This window comes from Scomber japonicus, chromosome 15 (assembly GCF_027409825.1).
Source record: "Scomber japonicus isolate fScoJap1 chromosome 15, fScoJap1.pri, whole genome shotgun sequence".
In the NCBI taxonomy this organism is placed as follows: domain Eukaryota; kingdom Metazoa; phylum Chordata; class Actinopteri; order Scombriformes; family Scombridae; genus Scomber; species Scomber japonicus.
This window is the reverse complement of record NC_070592.1, coordinates 14250917-14272047: the sequence shown is the minus strand read 5'-3', so window position 1 is coordinate 14272047 and position 21131 is coordinate 14250917. Positions and strand designations below refer to the sequence as shown.

General features: G+C 38.2%; 1 protein-coding gene across 1 annotated transcript in view; it reads left to right on the top strand.

Annotated features, from left to right (window-relative positions):
* The window catches only part of LOC128373891 (CUB and sushi domain-containing protein 3-like), a 276110-nt gene extending 265489 nt beyond the window's left edge, over positions 1-10621 (top strand). The window contains exons 64-71 of the mRNA XM_053334086.1: positions 2511-2584; positions 3543-3654; positions 3749-3928; positions 6623-6781; positions 8192-8328; positions 8937-9024; positions 9751-9886; positions 10462-10621. Coding sequence (XP_053190061.1) covers positions 2511-2584; positions 3543-3654; positions 3749-3928; positions 6623-6781; positions 8192-8328; positions 8937-9024; positions 9751-9886; positions 10462-10621 — 1046 coding nt within the window. The remainder of the gene's footprint in view (positions 1-2510; positions 2585-3542; positions 3655-3748; positions 3929-6622; positions 6782-8191; positions 8329-8936; positions 9025-9750; positions 9887-10461) is intronic.
* Positions 10622-21131: the final 10510 nt, after the last annotated feature.

Here is a 21131-nt window from a genome sequence, read left to right as displayed (position 1 = left end):
TGACTGGCAGTTTGCGTGGGTTTGTCACCTACAGTACAAAACACATTATTTTACTTATATTATCCTGCTGTTTATCATCACTGGTTTGTGGCTCACCAGGGAGCCTGGACTGGTGTCTGATATCCCTCTGCCTAATGATCACAAAAATGAATAAGCCGTCATTATGGAGTTTAGAGTCTTATTTCAGTTTACTCATGGGTTTTACTGTGCAGAGCCACTACTGTTCTGTCAAAGTTAAAGTTACACAGAGTTATTGGAATAATAATGAATAGCGGCTGGAGGCTCATCTGAGGCAATCTTGTAAATGAACAGGGAGCCTTAGGGGGACTTTCCTTAAAGAATTCCTCTAATGTGACTGAAAGTATAATTCCCAGAATGGCAACTTTTTCACCATTAGAGAGAATGCATGATTAAATATGCATTTTATGTCAGTTATCAATAAATATAGACATTTAAATACATTCCCAAGTGAATTTCACACGTAAGAGATCCAAGCTGCTTCAGCAAAAAGAGACAATGAAGAAGAGGTGGAAAAAAGAGCCTAGGACGAGCATGTTGCTTTACAGTATTTCTAGTCAGACACCGTGAGCGGCTGCTGAATGAATGAATGATCAACTTGAATCTAGCCTGTACAGCAGAGCATTCGCCAGAACAAATGTTTTTTGGGAAGCTAGATTGCATACTGTAGTCAAGTCAAGTCAAGTGAAGTTTATTTATGTAGCGCCAAATCACAACAGAAGTTATCTCAAGGCACTTTTCACATAGAGCAGGTCTAGATCCAACATTCCCCCATGAGCAAGCACTTGTCGACAACGGCAAGGGAAAATTCCCATTTAATGAGACGAAACCTTGAGCAGAACCGGGCTCTAGGTGGGGGGCCATCTGCCTTGACCAGCTGGGTTGAAAGAGAGAAAGAGAAAGACGGGGGGGGCACAGAGACGCAAAGCAACAACAATATTAACAATAATAACAATAATTATAGCTGAGGTGGTTATCAAGCAGGACCACAGCAGCACAGGGTCCACAACCACGAGCCATGGAAGATTAAGTAAAATATATATTGTGATGTTTTTCTTTAAAGGTGGAACTAGTTCATGTAAATCAAAAAGTGCATCCATTATATGATAAATTCCTTTCCTCTAAGAGAAGGGCTCATGTCTAATTACTAAAACAGTAAGATTTAGATCAGTTATGTCTACACATATAGGCCTTAAAGAATAAGTCTCATTTGAGAAGCCCTTTTCAGAAATTACAGAGAAAGCACTTGCTCATAAGGGAGACGCCAGTACATGCTGTAACTTACAGTATTTAGTTAAAGGCTTGCAGAGATGGGCATCCACGTCCAACTTCAAACAAGCTCCTGCAATCCGGGGATTAACAAGAAAATTAGAAGGGATATTCAGCACACGTTACAAATGGTCCCAGTGGGTCATTTCACCACCACATGTGATGTTTAGAGCACCACTTCACATGTCTGATTCAGAGCAGGTGCTTAAACATCAAGTACAGTGATGAACTGTAATAAATGAGAGCTTTTGTAATGCGAACAGACTCTTGACTTTTTATTCCTTCATAGCACTAGATAAGGCAAGCATACAGCACTTACAGTTCAGTTGATATTAAGTGGAATGTACCTTGTGAAATAGACAATCTAAAAATAAGAGGTTTCTTCTGAAGTATTACTTTATTGATGTTAAGACTTAATATATAAGTATAGATACAGGGTAAGTATGCTGCTGGTGAAGTGAAATCTTTCTGGTTTGGAGTTTTTTTTTAAGATCGAGACTATGAAACATACATGAGCATGCAGACAAAAAGACTCAGTGTTGCTTTATTTTTTTCTGTGAAGGAAATGCACTCCCCGTGTGTGTGTGTGTGTATGTGTGTGTGTGTGTGTGCGTGTGTGTGTGCGTGTGTGCGTGCGTGCGTGCGTGTGTTTCAGGTTGATTTATTAGTGTGTGATTGCAGCAGTATGTTGGTGTGTGATGTGTATTACTACATGACTGAAACAGAATGAGTTTTGACCTGAAGCAGCCTGCTCTTTAAATAAGACAGACAAGGGGAGGGGGGGCATGGAAAGAAGGTGGATACAGTGACTTGGAAAGATAGAAAGAAAGACAGAGAGATGGGGAGGAAAGTAGGGAGAGAGAGAAGGAGAAGGCAGTTAGAGAGGTACAGGAAGAGAGAGAGAGAGAGAGAGGTGGAGAGTGAATCTGTCATTTCGGAAGCTGTATTGAATCGAGCTCTGCGTCAGGATGTGCTCTACATGCTGATGACCCTGCCACACATAGACACACTCACACTCACTGACAGAGCTGGCCCAGCTTCGTTTTTTGATAAAGCACTACTGCCCCCTGCTGTCATGCCGGGATAGGTAGCCTACTGTTACCATGACAACAGTGGAGGAAAGGAGAGTGGAGAGAGGGTATATAAAGCTTGTGCTAATTTATCTTTCATTTAGATTGTGTGTGTAATTACCTGCTGCTTACCTGTACTGCTTTACTTTTCAGAACCTACCAAAACCAGCTGTGATAATCCAGGAACTCCTCGTTATGGCTCCTTAAACCGGACCTACGGTTTCAAGGTAAGATGTCTGCACTTATAAACTAACTCCATTACTACTTTCCAATCTAAGTAGCTAACTTCATAATATGGAAGCTGTTGTTTTGGTTCCTTTAATTGGTACTGTAACTTGTGTATGTAATTACAAAGAGAGAGAAAAGAAAGGAAAACTGAAGGAAGAAAGACTGAACTAATGATGGGTTATGGGAGCTCCTTAATGGATGTTTCAGAATTTTTATGAGAAGGGATGACATGCAACAAAGGTCTCCAGTTGGATGTGAACAGGGGTCATTGTAATTACATGGTACATAGTTCATTTTTTATGTTTCTCTAAATACAATATTTAAATGCCATGTAAATGTATGTTGAAAGAGCAATCGATCACTGTCATCCATTCCTCCTCAAAATCCTCAGTCCTGCAAAGCTAATAGAAGGCTTCAAGTATCCAAATCAGACAGATTATGTGTATATTTTTGTCCTATCAGTGCATGCGTTGTGTCTCAGCAATACACCTACATGCAGCCACCAGGATGTAGCCTTCTCCTGTGGCCCAGCTGGGAAGCACTATCGGGGAGAACACAAAAAAAATTCCATACTAAAAACACCGGCATTAGCTGTGTCTTAACTTTTAACACGTGATGATGAAGTTAGTATTGTAATACAAGGAGAGAGAAAAATGTATCCTTGAAAGGCAATCAATGAAGGAAATAAAGAAAAAGAACAACACTATTCACAAGAAAGTTAACGAAACAGTTACATGCATTTGCAGTTGCGTCTTCATATCACACTATACGTCATCCAAACATCACAAGTGCCCACTCATAAAATGTTCTGAATAGAAAAAGAGATATTACAGAATTATGAATAATCTTTCATTTGTTATTTATCAGACCAATACTAAGTCATAGCCTTGCACCATGAAAACACAGATCTCTCTGAAACTCTCTTTATCTATCTTTGTGTGTCTGCTTTTCTCACAGGTGGGGAGTGTGGTTTCTTTTCAGTGCCAGCCAGGTCATTTGATTCAGGGCTCCTCCTCTAGAACCTGCCAGCCTGATTTGACGTGGAGCGGAACACAACCTGAATGCATTCGTAAGAAACATACATGCTTTCAAGTTGTTAACGTCATCCTACCTGTCTATCGGACTCTTATTTCCAGTGCTCTGATTCCCTCTTCCCTCTCCAGCCCATGCCTGTAAGCAACCTGAGAGTGCGCTCCATGTGGATGTAGTGGGGATGGATCTCCCTGGTTTTGGCTATACCTTGGTGTACAGCTGTCAGCCAGGCTACTTCCTAGCTGGGGGCTCTGAACACAGAGTTTGCAAGAGTGATGGCACTTGGACTGGAAAGATGCCTATATGTCGAGGTAAAGAAGAAAAAAATCCCTTATCTGTAATTTAAATATTAAGTGCATTTGATTATGAGCTGATTGATTGAATATGAAAAAAGTGTTAGGTGTGTCTTGCTCAAAGAAACCTTTTCAGCACACATACAGGGACATACTGGCCATCTGGAGTAGCATGAGTTTTCCTGATGGGCAGGTCGGCCTGTGGGTCGGTGGTGAGTCTGAGGTCGGCCAGGCCAGGCCAGTTTGGGTGGTGTCCAGATTTTTGTGGATTTTATTTCAGTCCACCAGCACGTCCTTGTAATGTATAGATATGCTAATGCAGGGATTCTGCCCAATGACCATCCCTCTTAGCCACATCTTGTAACTACTAGCATAGAATACCCACCATGAGGCTGAACTCAAACCAAATCAACAGTTGCCAAAACAGTCTGAACACAATGTCCCTTTCGTAGCTATTCTGGAGCTTTCAATGTCTTCCACAGCACTTTAAGGACAGGATTCATCCATTGTTGACTCTAACACTAGTTGACAAAACAATCTCACCGCAGTGTTTATTTAGTAGCTGTTCTGTGGCTTTGGATCGTACCACAAAATATTCCATTGGTATTTTGGCAAATAACAAGGTGTAGATTCCAAGAGATGTACATGCAATCCCAAGTTGGTCATTTTTTTCATCATAGAAATCCTCAAACTAGTGTTATGCTAGTGTTTTTACCAGCAAATGTTAACAGATGAAGTTGTGAGGCCACCACTGTGCAAGGAAAAAACTGCAATCTTCAACTTCAACTACAATCATTCCACCAAGGGCGGCAAGCTTGTGGCCTGAAGTAGCCTATAAAATGGGAGCATTCCCTGATCCAATTTGAGATTGTAGGACACGTACCCTCTGGCTTGCTTGCCTTTCTTGTTGGTAACAATGGCTGCATCTTGACGCGATGATAGAAGCTGTTTTGAATGATCAAACTTCAAGGCCACACTTAAAGGACCAGTGTAGTGGATTGAGTGACATCTAGCGGTTTGATTGCAGATTGCAACCAACTGAATACCCCTCCCCCTCCCCTTCAAAGTATGTAGGAAAACTGCTGCAAACCTCACACAAAATGCCAAAGGTGTTCTCTAGAGGTAGTGTTTGCCCATTCTGGGCTACTGTGGAAACATGGTGGGCTCTGTAGAAGAGGACCCACTCCCTATCTAGATATAAAGGGCTCATCTAAGGTAGCAAAAACACAACAGTTCTTATTTTCAGATGATTATACACCAATTAAAACATACTTATTAATATTATATTATATTTCTACCAATAGATCCCCTTAAATTATATGCACTGGTCCGTAACAGTCTAAGATGCACTACAATTATTTGTCATGAGCTTTATTGCCTTGCTCTGCCTACAAATAATCATTAAAGATATTTATCATTGGTAACCCCTTTTCAACACACTTCCCACTCATTATAGGGATGTGCAACTAATGGTGACCAGCACTGCAGCCTAATTTGGTAATATAAAGTGCAACCTGCCCCTGTATAAGCCGGGTTTCTTAGGACCTTAGCTAAACATTTTAATATATTTTCATACTGTATCACAGCATATCTGCTCATGTTTTAAGAAGTCTTTCACCCTCTGTATCTCTGTTGTGTGTAGCTGGAGAGAAGAAGAAACCTGTGAAACCAGCAACAGGAACCCCCAGCCCAAAACTTAACGGTCAGTTCTATTACAGTCTTGTCTGTTTCAGGCTGTCATTCCTTGTCTATTCTCCACTTTTCTTGTCCATTTGATTTTGTTCTGGTTTAGTCTTGTCTGCTGTAGTTTAATAATCTGCTCTGCTTCATTCCACCCAGCTCTTTCCTGCCTCCACAGTGTTGTTCTTCATGTACTCGTCGATTTTATTGTACTCTACCCCATTCCATCATAGTTCTGAATAATTTATTTTTCCTCACTACACATAGAAAGGTAAATTAGCTACTGTGATGTTCTCTACGCTCTTCTCTGTGCTGTAGTTTTGTTCGCTTCTTGGTTTTTTCTACTCTGTTGTAATCTGTTCTATTCTGTTGGAGTTCAGTAACTCACACTGAGTTCATCTCCTCACACTGAACCACCCAACCTCAGGGTTTGCGCTGACATATTCTTGCACTTGTCATCTTTTACATAATCTTGCACTTGTCAGCTCCTACATATTCTTGCACTTGTCACTTCGAAGCAGTTACATCTCAGGTCTTACACTTTTGGCTGCTATTTATATGTGTACATTGTTTATATAGACATTCATATGTTGTGTATGTTGCCCAATTTTTACTTGTGGCTTGCTGCTGTAATGCCTAAATTTCCCTTTATGGGATCAATACAATATCATCTTGTCTCTCTTATTTTATCTAACTCTTCATTACACATGAAACCTTATAGCTGCAATATGTGCAAGTTTCTGTAACTATCAAAGCAGGCGATAACTTTTAAAACTACAGAAATAGTCTGTCTCAATGTAAACTCTTCCTGGCTATTAACTGTGTAAGATTTTCACTCCTATCTATTCATGTATTTATTGTACTTTATTCCAATAAGGCATACACTATTACACTATATTTTTATTATTATTATATTCTGATTCTGCAAGATTGTTTATTTATTTTTATTTAATTAAGATTTTACTGATACTTACTAAACACACGTCCTATTTGGTTTTTAACATGTCCGTTTCATTCTGTTCTGCTCTTTAGTTCCAGATGACGTCTTTGCTCCTAACTACATATGGAAAGGATCCTATAATTACCGTGGGAGGAAGCAGCCAATGACACTGAGCATCACCAGCTTCAACTCCACGACAGGGAGGGTCAATGTTACCCTTAGCAACAGCAACATGGAACTGCTCCTATCAGGCATGTTGCAATGCAGCAATTAGTTATCTGTCCTAATTACATCCTACATACTGTATATAATGTATAGTTAACTTTGCGTCACAAGACATGGCGAGGTCATACTGTATGTCATGTTTATGGTACAGCACTCTATGTTAGACATTCTGTGTAGTATGAAGCTTCTACTTTCGACCTTTTGTATCACACACTGTGTTGTTTTATGTCAGATTAGTGCTGTATGAAGTTCACTCCCTCCCTAGAGCTGCCAGCTTCTTTTTAAATGTTTGTCAGAGTACTTCCCACCCAAACCCTCATCTACACATACACTTATTCAGACAGAGACCTCCTGGGGTCCTACAACAACATCAGCAGGGGGTTAAGACCCTTTTAAAACACAAATCCTGTTGAAGCTAGAATTGGTAGCAGATAGCACGAACACCATATTTAAAAACAAAAAAATGCAGCTATCAGGCTTTTAACATCTGTCTTGTGGCTTAAAGGAGCGGCCTTAGATCAGTAGCAACTAAAGCAGCACTCATGCAGTCACCAAAGGGCCAGTGCCAAGTTGCATTTAACTTCAATGTTGTCTTAAGATGTAATTTTTTTCCTTACTGAAGCACTGTACTTGAAGGAATAGTTAAACAATTTGGGAAGTACACTTGTGTGCTTTTTCTTCTGAGACTGAGATCATAGGATCGATATAAATTAAGGATGTACTGATCCCACTTTTTCAGTCCTGATACCAATATCGATTCCACGGCTCTGGGTAACAACCAATACCAAGCACCAGTTCAATACCAGTGTTTTAATTAATAAGCTTTATGCCTAACTGTGTCAATAAAACTGGATCATTATTTTATGTTTAAGGCAAAATTAGAATAGACTTAAAAGATGCTTTTCTAAATTTATAAAACAAAATGTAAACAAATAAATACATAGACATACATTTACTGTATTGTTATTTATTAAAATAATGGTATCTAATACCAGATTGGCCGATTGTCACTGATACCACATCCAGCTATTAGTTGGTATTGGACCTATATCTAGTATCAGTATTTGTTATCTGTTGATTTCTAATATAAATCTAGTATTTGTGCATTTCTTAACCCTTATATCAATAATGAATAATGTTTAAAAAAAGGCAATGTGATTTACAAAGAGTAAGGTGTTGAGACCGTTTTATCTATAATTAACTCATTTTACTGATTCTTCTGTACGTACTGTAATCTTGTTGGGGTTTTTTTGTCTCAAAAACATGTTTCTCTCTTCTATGTTTATAATTTCCCTTTGGATACTGATATTTTATACGCAACGTGATGCACCAGTGGAAAAAAGAACACATTCTGATATATAGTAACGTTCTGCAGTAGGCTAGCAATTATATTCTCTGGGATATTATAAACCATATGTTTTTGCTGTCCTCTCCAGGAGTGTATAAGGCTTCTGAGGCCAGGCTGCTCCTGCTGATGTACCAGGTGAACTATGTGAACCAGGGAAACCAGCTGAAGGATTCAGCCATCTCTCCAGCCAAAATCATAGATGACTCCTGGACCATGGATGGATTTGTAAGTCTCAGTGGACATAAAATAATCAACTTCATTTAATTCCGTCATCAAAACTACAGGACAAACATATTCAGTGCTATTCAGTTATCTCTCTGATTGACTGAACAGGCAAATTGGGAGTGAGACAGTCACTGCTCCACAACTGGGAGAGTATAGTTCATTTCACATATCTTATTTGTTCAGAAAATCACTGCAATGATTACTTTCTGTGAGCCGGCTTCATTTTTCTAGGTTCTTGTACATATCCCTTTTTTCCCTTATTATGCCTAATTCTTTACATTGTACTGATGCATTCAGTAAATATTCATCACAGGGTATCTGCAGTTTTGCAGCACCCGCTGGTCTAAAAATCTTTGCAGACAAGCTGGATCACTCACAATTTACAGCAAAATGCCCAATTGTGTAAACATATGTAAATCTGATGTTGTTTGCTTATCAGATATTTCAACAATAGAATAAGAAAAATTTGGAAGAATATCTTTAATTTGTATGTTGCTGAGTTGACACAAAATGTTATTATCTCTCTCTTCTTCCTTTCTTTGTTCCTAAAACCTTTTCTCAACCATTATTTCTCTCCTGTCTTTGTCATCTCTTCATTTCATCTCCAGGTATCAGCAGAGCCTGATGGTTCTAGTTATGTGTTCCAAGGTTTCATTCAGGGAAAAGACTATGGACAGTTTGGACTTCAACGACTGGGTAATTCTGTTTTAGGTTTAGTAACAGCTCCAAATATTGCATGATTGTGTTTTGTCAACTTTGACTGTAAATGATAATAATGAGATGGGAAAATCTCATGAACTGTTTGTGAGAATTTCAATGATGGAGTAATTGATCAGAGAACTCCTTTTTGCTGGCAACAGTGACTTAACTGCCCACACTAAGTCAGCCTTGTGCTGGATAGATTCTCACTTTGCAAAAGCTGCTCTTTACACTTAAAAGGGCTAAGCCCTATCAGCCAGCATCTTCCATTGCAATCAAATTTAATTGAAAGGAGTCATTTACTTTAGGTAATCAGTAACTGATCTGCACAGATGCCAAAATCAGCAAATAAGCCGAGGCAAATCACACCTATAGTAGGCTCATTATTTTGGGATTAAGAAGACATTTAACACAATCTGACCAGCTTTCTCTATATTATAAGTCTCGGCTCAACTGCAAATGCTGAGAAGAGAAAATAATGATGATCTTCCAGCATCCACTGTTAACAAGATCTGACTTGCAGCTGCTGTGGAGAGAAATGCCAGACTTTGCCACTTAGGAAGACCTCCTTTCAAGCATGCAACAGAACTTAGTTTTTTCATTTTTCCAAAAATAATATGATCACAATTTTGCTTATAATAGATAAATAATTCTCAGTTGTTTCATCATATGATCCTGACCAGTTGTGTGGCCAATGACAATGCATTTCTTTGTATGCAACAGGTCTCAATATGTCGGAGAGTCAGAACTCGCCACCGCCTCAGCTTGGTACTAACAGCAGTTCTGTGGCTATCGCAATTCTGGTGCCTTTCTTCGCTCTAATCTTCACTGGCTTTGGCTTCTATCTCTACAAACAAAGGTGTGCTAAAAAAACCTTACATGAATTGCATTTAAGTCATGTCTGTTCTTCAGCAATAGGAAAAAAAAGTGTTCCTGTCATTTAATTTACATCACTTGTGTTTGTTGTACTGTCATACAAGACGTAGAAAGGCAGCTGTCATATTTCGTGAAAAAAAACCAAAAAAACCCGCCCTGGTCGTTTGGTTGTTTAGATGCTAGGAGACAGTTAAGTCATTAAGTCATTTCCTATTGCAAACTATGCTGCAAAACAATTCAGTTTATCACGTGTGGTTTAAGCACAATTGACTGGTGTTGTCATTGTTAACAGGTGCAATTGTCTCCTGATATCTAAAAAAAAAAAAAGCTTGCTGAAGGAATTAGTTTTGGATGGGCTGATTGGAATCTCACTCAGGCTTTCTATAAGCAGAACACTCCTTCTAATCCTTCTTAAAAGTTGTTTACCATTCTTCCACTCCCAAGGCTCCCCATAGCTATTGTTCCCCAGTTATGATAATATTAACAGACAATAAGAGCAGTTTTATCATTCTAACGCTGTATTTATATTTGCTGTTCTGTTTTTCTTCTTCTTCACAGAACCACACCAAAAACACAGTACACAGGCTGCTCAGTCCATGAAAACAACAATGGCCAGGCTGCCTTTGAGAATCCCATGTACAACACCAATGCCAAGGCGGTGGAAGGGAAGGCTGTTAGATTCGATCCAAATCTAAATACTGTCTGCACCATGGTCTGAGGATTGATTATCCTCACTTGAACTTAATGACTCAGATATCTTATGGGACCACAATTGGTGCAAGGTTGTGGAGGGGGAAAGCCGTATACTTCGACTCAAACCTCAACATCGTCAGCAGCATGGTCTACATTAATTACAAAAAAAACTTCAGTCCCAGTTCAGAAACCTCATCTTGCCTAGTCAAGGGAAAATTATCCACCTGAAACCAAAACTTGGGGTTGGTTCCTTTCACTCCCGGCATTTTGTATCCACAACCGAATTTGCTATGTTTGATGGTTGCAACACAACCAATGTAAACTCAAAGTGAGATGTTACATCAAGAAAAGGATGAAAACCCAAAGTCATAGCTGGTCAAGGATAGTTCATAATTTGATTATAAACCAAACACAGCTAGTACACTTTGACCTCTTATTTAATCCCACTCACTGTCCTTAATACCAGTAATAATGATAAAGCCATGACCTGCTAGTCGGATATACTGTCACGTCACGGTAACCCAGTGCCAAATTTTGTATTTCAAACAGAGCTTTGGAGAGAAGGACCCACTCTCCACTCTGTGACCGTTAGTCCTTGCCTGGGGAGAACGAGAGCACATTATCAGTGCTCTGGCCATGGTTATACATCATAGAGATAAACTGCACTACAAAACTGGGTTGATTTCATTTGTACCATGTTGTCTCCCCAACTGTACTGAACCAATACTTGCTGTGAGGAACACAGAAGCAAAATGGCTACTGAGAGAGTGGGATGTCACAAAAGACACTGTGAAGCAAAGAATGCTGTTTATCTGAGTTCAAGATTTGACAGTAACAGACACTGTCACCAGCAGACCATAAGTAAACTAGAAACTGACTAGCTGTGAGCAGGAGCCTCTAAAATTTCTACAATGACCACGGAGTATAACACCTTACTAACCAGAGAGGACAACCTCCTCTCTCCATGATAACCAGAGGCTGCTATTACCAGTCTCTTGTCTTTTTCTATTAAAATGGAATCTGAGACGGCTAATGCTAGCAGACAGTAGCAAAAGTTGCTTTGAAAAGGGAGTAACTCCTAAGCAAAGGATAAGGGGGAGCCCTGGAGATGGAGCTATAATCCTAACTGAACTGGGATTAGAGCAAAGCAAAACTAAAAGGAGTCTAAAGGGGAGCTAGCACTAATAGAACAGATGAGAAGAAACTGACTCATCTAATGGATAAACTGCTCCTTCACATCCAGTGGATAAGAGAAGAGGCTGAGGAGTTGGAGTCAACCCCTAACTGAACTGGAAGGAGAGTGAGGGAGTCATGAAAAGAAAAGATGAGATCTTGAAATCCCAACACAGCAAATCAGAGCCTGTCTAACCTGAAATCAACTGCTGAGAGAGGTTGGCCTTCTCTCCGTATAACAGATCAGATCAGACAGAATATGGCCTTGAGGAAAGATGTTCCAGATCCTGTTAATTTCAATGGATTCTGATGAGAAAGAAGCTGAATGGAAACAGAGGACTCTGATGGACTAACAAAGGAAAAAGACTTTGAGAAACAGAGAAAGCTCTGGCACTAAAGCACATTCTACAGGAACACTACCTGTCTACCCACTGAGAGATGGACACATCGAAAGGTTACACAGACAGAGACACTGACAGGATTGAGTGACAGATATAAAAAGTTGACAGGTACACACATTCACGAAAATCTAAAGATGCAGAGTGTAGACAGGTGGCATTAAGAGACAAAAAACACAGTTAAACACAAAAAATGATAGACACATTCAAGAAGACAAGCAGGGTCTTAAGACTGTTGCAGACAGATAGACAGGTTAAACACAGATTAACAGGCTTACACACAAACTAAACACAGACAGGCTGATAGACAGGAGACACAGACATACATTGACAGAAAGGCTAAAAGACAGACAAACAGGGTTATAGCCCTATGATTGTGGACACCGTTCCACTGTAATTCTGCACTCTGCGAGTGCTTCTCTCCTTTCTTTGTTATTGCTGCAGAATCTTCTGATCTGTAAATCTATTGCATATATATTCGGGAGCATTCACCACCTATATTTTTGTGCTATATATTTACCACAGGGGAGGGGCTGAAAGGGAAAGACAGATTATAGCAGAGAGAGTTTTTAGGAAAAAAAAGAAATAAATATCAGATATTACAATTATGTGCTGTTCACAGAAGTCACAAACAATATTTTTGTTTCCTTTGTGACACGAAATTGGTTTTATTTTAATTTCTTGTGTAACGTGACGTTCCTCACACCATCACTGTCTTTCCCACAGAGGCAATCATGATAAGTGTCGGTGGTATTGTTGTTGTCATTATTGTTGAGATGCAAGGTTTGCCAGCAACAATCATGCTGTTTCAAGTTAATGTTTCATCACACATTTATTACACATGGCAGATTTCTAAGATAAGATAAAATGAGCCTTTATTGATCCCTGGGGGGGAAATTCTGGTTATTCTATAATCATTAATAGATGGAGTTTCTGCTGTGGTTGCCATTATTTTTCTGCCCCTTCACTACAGTTGTTGATCACTGCAGATACATAATGGTGTCATCTATAACTTATAATTTAACAATCAGATGGAATAACAGCACCTTTTTCTTACTTAACTTGATAATATGAATGCAGGGATATGTTCATGTCAAAATTCAAAGGAAGCCCAGCGCTTAATGGAATCCACTATTTTGATAATATATGGCCAAACTCTCATCCAGCTCTGACTATGGTTGAAGTTAATGGTTTCTTCAATCTTGAAGAAACACTGTAAAAAAGATATAATAGTAATGGTAAAGATAATTACTGCTGGTGAACTGCCCAACATGTAGTCTGTGGATGATGGACCACATAACATGTTTTGACCCATGTAGAAAATGTGCGTTGTATATTGACATGCCAGTTACTGATGGGTAAAAAGTGTCATGAATGATGAATTTGGTTTGGAAAGAATGGCTTTTAGGATGTTTTCCATGGGTTTCTTTGTGAAATGTTACTAAAATGATGACGCAGTTTACTTGCAAAGCATACCTTATAAGGTCTTAAAACCTCAAAGATATGTTAATCTTCAAAGGAGCATCACCTCGAGTTCAGCTCCAGGTTTTATACCACTGAGTCTTGGTGCTCAGGTTGGTACCTCTGTCAAAATAGTGTTTGGTTTCACAAATCAATGCTGAAATGTCTGTAATCATGGTAACTGAGACATTTCAAATGGTTCAGATTTGACCTTGTACTGGAGTCCACATCAATTATAAATTGGCATACACAATACAAATATTTAATGTAAAGAAGGAGTTTGTACTCCTTTTGGCATTTAATGAACTATCATACACTTATAGATCTTAATGACTCTTGTGCAGTATTTTTCGTGTGCACATTGCATTTCAATGGCTCTAAAGGTCCTTGAACATCATTTATTTCAGAGACACTGAAGTTGTAAGATGAACTAATGATTTGGGAAAAGATCTTCAAGGTTTTCAAGTTGACAACAGCATAAATTCAAACATATAACCAAGGCCACTGATATTTGTTATTTCCCCTCGCACTGAATGCTTATTTTTATTTCATAAATATATAGCCTTTTAATCTCAGCTCACTGTTCCTTGGCTGGTAGCTGTTTTTCAGATCTGGCCTGCTACCAATTCTGATAAAAAATGTTTATAGCTGGCAACCTTCACTGTATTTTACCCGTCAGCCACAGGAAGCCGTTGTTGCACAAGCTTTTGGCTTCTCTGACGGTTTCATATGCCATCAATAAACCAATGCTGAGAGAAGATGTTGGATATGAGTGCACATAACATCCATAGTAGTTTCTTATCGTAAGGGTTGGGCCTGAAAATGCACCATATACTGTACCTATATTAATTGGTCCCCACATGACAGGAATACATATATCAATGAGCATGACTCACTGTTTTTCAGCTTTGGTCCCCATTTAAAAACAAAAAAGTACTTGTCTTCTTCTAAAGAGCCTGGTTTAAGGAGTAAGAGATTCAAGAGATTGAGTTTGTGTCCCAGCACATGATGAATACTAGTTGTTTTTAATGAGTCTGGGTGCCAGGGTGAGCAAGAACATTGACTTTGTTTTAAGAACCCCCGCTGTCGTGACCACAGGCGCTGACTGAAACCAGCTGACAGAAAACTCCTTTTAGAGTCATTACTGATTTAAAAGCAACGGTAGCTGCGGTTCCCCTTGTTTATCCACGCTGCGACTGTCCTGCACTGCATTGCTATGGTGACATTATTTCTTATTACACTTTGGATTGATTGTTGCTGCTGCTGTTGTTGTCGTCGTTGCTGTTGTTGTTGTTTTTCGGTATGGATCTGATACAGTGCCTACCAAAAACCATGGGACTCCCCCCAGCTCCCCCCAACCCTATCATCCACACGAGCTCTTTAAAAAAAAGAAGAAAAACATGCGTACACAAGTACACACGCACACACACACACACACACACACACACACAAACACAAACACACACTTGCTCCAGTCCTCCCCTTCATCAGAAGTCATTTTTTTCTAAGCTTCAGTCTATTTTGCCACAGGCTTTTCCTACTGACTGACCGCAATAAGACCCATGTGATTTGAAAGACTTAAAGCCGTTCCTGCCTGGGGACATTGGAAATATTCACCATTTGAAAAAAAAAAGATGAAATATAGAATAAAAAAGTGTTTTGTACAGAAATATATTTTTATGATGAAATTATTTGTAAAATGTATGAATCTATTATGTAAATTTTCAATGCAATGTAAGATTAAAAAAGGCTAATCGCTTTTGTATAAAAATGTGCCTGTCTTTATTGTCTCTTTACTTCCTGCATATTGATGTGTTGTGACCATTTAGGTTGATTAAAAACAGTAAAACTAAATATTGTATTCAAATGCATCTTACTGTCAGTGCAGATTTAAACCCCTGAACCTACTGTCATTTGTGAACATATACAACTGCACAAACTAGAGATTATACATAAAATGTGATGTTCAAATGTGACCGGATAACTAACTCTCAAAGTCAGGATCTGCCTTGCAGGGGAAATACTGCAGGCACAAACTATATAAATAATGGTGCAGCTATCTCACCTTGAGATGAACTCCCTGAACTGCGTCCATTCGTTCCCTGTGGAAGTCCTTATCACTGTGAATGCAACATTATTTCTGCTGCTGCACCTATGACTGCTGGTCTGGCTTTCTGCAACAGAGCTAGATGCAGAGTTTTCATGCTGCATGTAACCTGAACAGATACTACAAGCCATGAGATTTTACTATAGTTTAGAGGTGCATGTCTGGGTTTTTTTTTTTTTTTTTCAAATAAACGAAGCACCCATCACTATCTGCAGCTCCTGGGTCGTCCCTGAGGATGAATAGCTGCATCTGAAGTGAAATGTGCTTATGTCTTAGCTCTTTTTAGCTCCCCAGAAATGTTTCAGCCTGATCAATAACTCTCTAAATGATCCATCAATTTAAACAAGGATTGCATGTGAGTCAGCAGTAACAGTTTTAAAATTGGTGAGCAAGGCACTGCTCTGTTGCTCAAAGTTCCCAAAACCACACACTAAAGCGACACATTCTTTTGTTAACAAGCCAGCTCAACACCTATCACGACTTTAATCAGTGGCATATAACACGGTAAACAAAGGGAGTCCTTGTGCCATTTTAGGAGACCAAAACGTGTCTTCACTAAAAAGATTAAGGCCACTGATCAACAAGGGATCCAGACAACTGAGGTCACATTCTAATTAATGTCTTAGTTATTCTGAATTAATTGAGTTTATGCAGCATCACCATGGGACAACAGACTACACAGTGGATATGGACAAATGCTAACAAGAACAACTTGGCAACCAGTAAGAATGCAACAACATTAACTTCTCCTGACATTTACCTCTTGTCTTTTGTGACCATCTATTTATAGACACAGTTTTGCAAAACAAATGAGCATGTTGATTTGTGCACAAGATTCAAAACCTCAAAACTAATTGAGGTTAAAGTCCCCCTCCACTTAGATTTATTTTTTGCTTCTTGTTCCCTCAGTTGGATGTTTGAGCTCGACTCAACAATGTATGTGCAGAGTTTGATACTAGAAGGCTGTTTCACATGTGTCTGCTGAAGGGGGAAAGTTTGTCTGTGCTCATTTAAAATCCAATTTTTAGGGGTAGGTCTATGAGAATGATTTGAGATATCAATACTACTGTAGTTACAGAGCCATTCCTGGTTCAATATAACTTACACAAGTTTGATATATAAACTTGAAGCTTCAGTGCATATACACTGAGAATTAAAATATATTTGCATTTTCATTGATTTTTGATTTTTTGATGAGATTTTCAATGTGGTAATTAGACATTTTGTTTTAGACAATTATTATTGTTCCTAGCAGACTATTTATATTCTTAAAACATTTCTGGAGGGGATCTGTAAGTTTCCTTTAAATGCTGTAATTTAGAGGAAATCATTTTCAATTCCATTCTGTAACACCGGTCTGTTTCTTCAACTATAGATTTTTCTGTGTTTTAATAGGCTCTGTCTAATTAGAGTACAGAGAAGACAACTGCACTTTTAATTAAACTTCAGTTTATGCCTTTGGACTAGTAATCACTGACAGCTTCTACATTTGACACTTTTGAATTGATTATTCAATTTAGTTCTGTTATTAAAATGGGCAACCAACTTTGATAACTTTTTAAATAATTGTTGTTATTCAAAACAACTTTTTGACATGTATATGTATCTATCTATCTATCTATCTATCTATCTATCTATCTCTAGCCTATCTGTTTTGGAAGTGCACATGATGCACTGTATAGACACATTTCCCCATGGGGACAACATAGCTACATATAACTCATTTATTTACTAATTTATTTTTTACCTGAGGTTCATTCTTCAAAGTCCATTTAGTAGTTGTTCAGGTGCGTTTAATTGTACCACATGATCTGCATCAACATAGAAAAGAAATGAAAAAAATGGAAATGTATTTAATAAATCATTTTATGTCTTTGTTTCTTTTTTAAACCCATCCCTAAAATGGCCTTTAAAACACTGCAGCTCCATGAACAATGTGCAAACTCCATCTGCAGATGAAGACCAAATTATATGATTTCAAGTTCCAGAAAAGCAATTAAGTAATGTTATGATTTTCTCATTTTTTTACTTTTTTGTTGCTTTGCTGTTCCTTAAGCTGATGACAGGAACAAGTATAAAGCCTTGCTTATTTAGCACAAAGACAGAAAAATAATATAAAGTTTAAAATAAAATACATTTTATTCACAATCCATAGCCTACAACATTATTTCATTTGGGGACGCCATTTTTGGTTGTTTTGGCTGGTGAACGTGACATTGCTAGCTAGAGCTAGCTAGAGGCTAGCCGGAGTTTTGGAGGAGTCACACTGAGAGGCTCCATTGTTACGTTTTAATACGTCACAATGGCGGCTGCTGTTTGTGTCAAAGGCCGCCAAATGCCTTCAAACTTCACTTCAAAGATGGATAACCTCGAACAGTAAATCTATCAACCCCTTCGAGGCGGATGTACTTCTTTGTCAAGTGGTCTTATCGTCAAAATGGTGAGGAATTGTTTACGTTTTTCACCCTGCTAATTAATGGCTAAAGTTTGGTTTGTCGCTATTTCTTGCTAGCTGTCACACAATTCATAGTTGGTGCTCTAATTTGTTGTTGTTGTTTTTTTCTTTTTTTAAAACGATATTTTTTCCCTAAAAGTATAATTGAGGTGTCTGTGACGCTGTGTCATAGTGATAGTAATTAACTTGGGGTTAAAATGCTTTTTGACACCGTCTGTGAGCCCAATTATAGTTATTTGCTGATTGAAGACTATTGGATCACACTTGTTGATTTAACTTACTGGTAATTCTGGTTTGTTTATTGACAGAAGTGATGTAGTACACATATGGATGAAGCTGGACTTGGAAAATGTTTGACTTTAGTTAACCTAAATAATTCAGGTTTAAGTCCAGGAACAGAAGGTCAGACTAACTTAAGTCTGGTTTAAACTAGGGCTGCAACTAATGATTATTTTCACTGGTGAAATATTAGAAAGTGGTAAAACCTGTCATCACTGTTTCCCAAAACCAAAGAAAAATCCTTAAATGCAGATTAGTTGACTAATCATTTAGTTCAAACTGTCAAAATAAGTTTAAAATTGACCAAACTAGAGCTTTTAATTGTGTAAATCATCACACATGCACATACACACCCTCACATCCTGCTGGGATCCATTTGGGATTGTATGTCATTTGCAGACAGAGAAAGTTGTCATGATGTTGAGAAAGTCATCATGATGTTGAGGAAATTGAAGTTCTGTCCAGCAAATTTATTTTATGTTATCATTTTATACACAGGCCCAGAAACATGCAGCTGTTCCAGCTAAAAACAATTAACTTTTTTTTAATACAAAAACAGATAATACACTTTAAACTATAAATAGAACTCCAGCTAACATATCAGTTTTGTTGGCTGAGCTACTTTTACACTTGCCTTTAAGGCAGAGAAAAGTGGAGCAAAGCCAGCAGTGGAAGTTAAATGTAGTTTAGGTTCAGCATGAAAATAGGTCTGAATGAAGGATGAGTTCTACGAAGTTGTGTGTTTCATGTATTTTCATGGTTAGGTGAATTCTGCTTATTGTAGAAAAAGTGTTTTACCATGTGGTTAACTCAGAGAGATCTGGTGACCATGTCAGGATTGTTCAATTCTGGTCCCGGGGCACCTCTACCCTGCATATTTTAGATTTGTCTTCCACTTCCATATGATTAAAATGATCAGCTTGTCATCAAGCGCCGAAGAATCCTGATAAAGACCGTTTTTTTTTTTTAAATCAGGTGTGTTGGAGCAGGGAAACATCTAAAAAATGCAGGGCACACGCCTTAGGATTGAAAAACATACGCTTGGAGGGGGTGGTTGATGGATAAGTTTGAGATTTTTAGAGCAATTCTAAAGCTGTGTTGAGGTTCACTATTGTTGTGTAATGAGTATTTTAATCTCAGTCTTAAATATTTTGTCAAGGATATCAAAAGGCTTTTCCATGATTCTTTTCAGTCTTATTCTGTGGTTATTTATTTCCTTGCTTCTTTTGTTCTAGTCTTCAGCCTCAAGCACTAGACACACCTGTAAAATCTTGTATTTTTGTGCAGTGTGACCTAAAACTTGTGTATTTTGAATATTGGTCAGTGAGTACGGTAATAGGGACACTTATATGGGGTGTACTTTTTGCAGTTATTTGCTTTATATGGCCACTAGATGGAGCTATCTGACCTCTGTAACTTCTACTTGAGCAGTTCAGTCAGTCTGTGTTGACATGTTACTTTACATGAATACATTTGAAACATTGATGGAAAAATTAAGGTTAGTGATTTTGCAACAAAATATTTTTCACCTAAAACAACAAAGGCAGGAAATGAAATGCCAAACCAAAACAGTTGTTTAAATACCAGAATTGCAGCTTATTACAATGTTCCTTCTGTTGGTTCAGTTTTCAGACACTATGTACTTGTGCCAGAGCCTAGATGAAGATCAGCACTCTTCATCTCTCAGTCAAACTGAAGCAGTTCTCTGTTGTCTGTGCTCCAAATATGAACAAATTCATTTTAAAAATCAAGATGAGTTCTGGTAATATTCACAGTGTTTGATGTGTGCAGATGCCTTTGATTTTCTTTTACCTTCCTGTGTGTGATCAGCAGATAGAGCCAGTTGACCCGTGAAACAGGTTTTGAGCTTTGAGTTTGATGTTGCTTTGCCAATACATTATGTCTGGAATATGAGTGTATATACTGTACCATAAACACCCAATAATATATTCATTGAGAATAGAGCACATTGTCAGATGCAAAATGTGTGACAGTTTAGTCCAAGGATCAAATCCTGAGTCACAGGATTACATGCAGCTTCAGGATTAGTTTGTCCATATTGAAAACATTCTGATTATATTCCACAAATTAAGTGTTTCTTTTATCTTATTTTTATAATCCCAGTTGTATGGTGGATGACTATAGAAGAGCTCTCGGTGCATTTCATTGTATTGACCATAGAATAGCAGTAGATGGCGCCATCTGAACTCTGAATGACTTTTTACTCTGACTTGTTCAGTTGAACTGCTTTGTCAGTGTGGACCCCATGCAGTTGTACAATCATAAGATCAGTGTGGCAAACAACAGTTGTTTCAATTGAAGCAAAATACATGTCAACACACACATATTCATAAATAAAGTGAATTAGAAGATCAAACTAAAGTGACTCAAAATTATATAAACACACACCATAACCAACCACAAGTTCAATGTTTGTCTTGTAGATGTAGGTTGGATTGTAAATACAGCTGCAATCCAAATTTATACAAACACTATGCTGGATTGTTCATGTAGTTTGTCCCAAAGAAAATGAATGAGTTAACAATCACATTATACAATGAAAAAGATGGGAAAACAATTAGGATTGCAAGTGCTAGACTAAATTGTATATATTTTTTGTCATCTCATGAAGAAATTGAAAAATATAGTACAGAAAGCTATT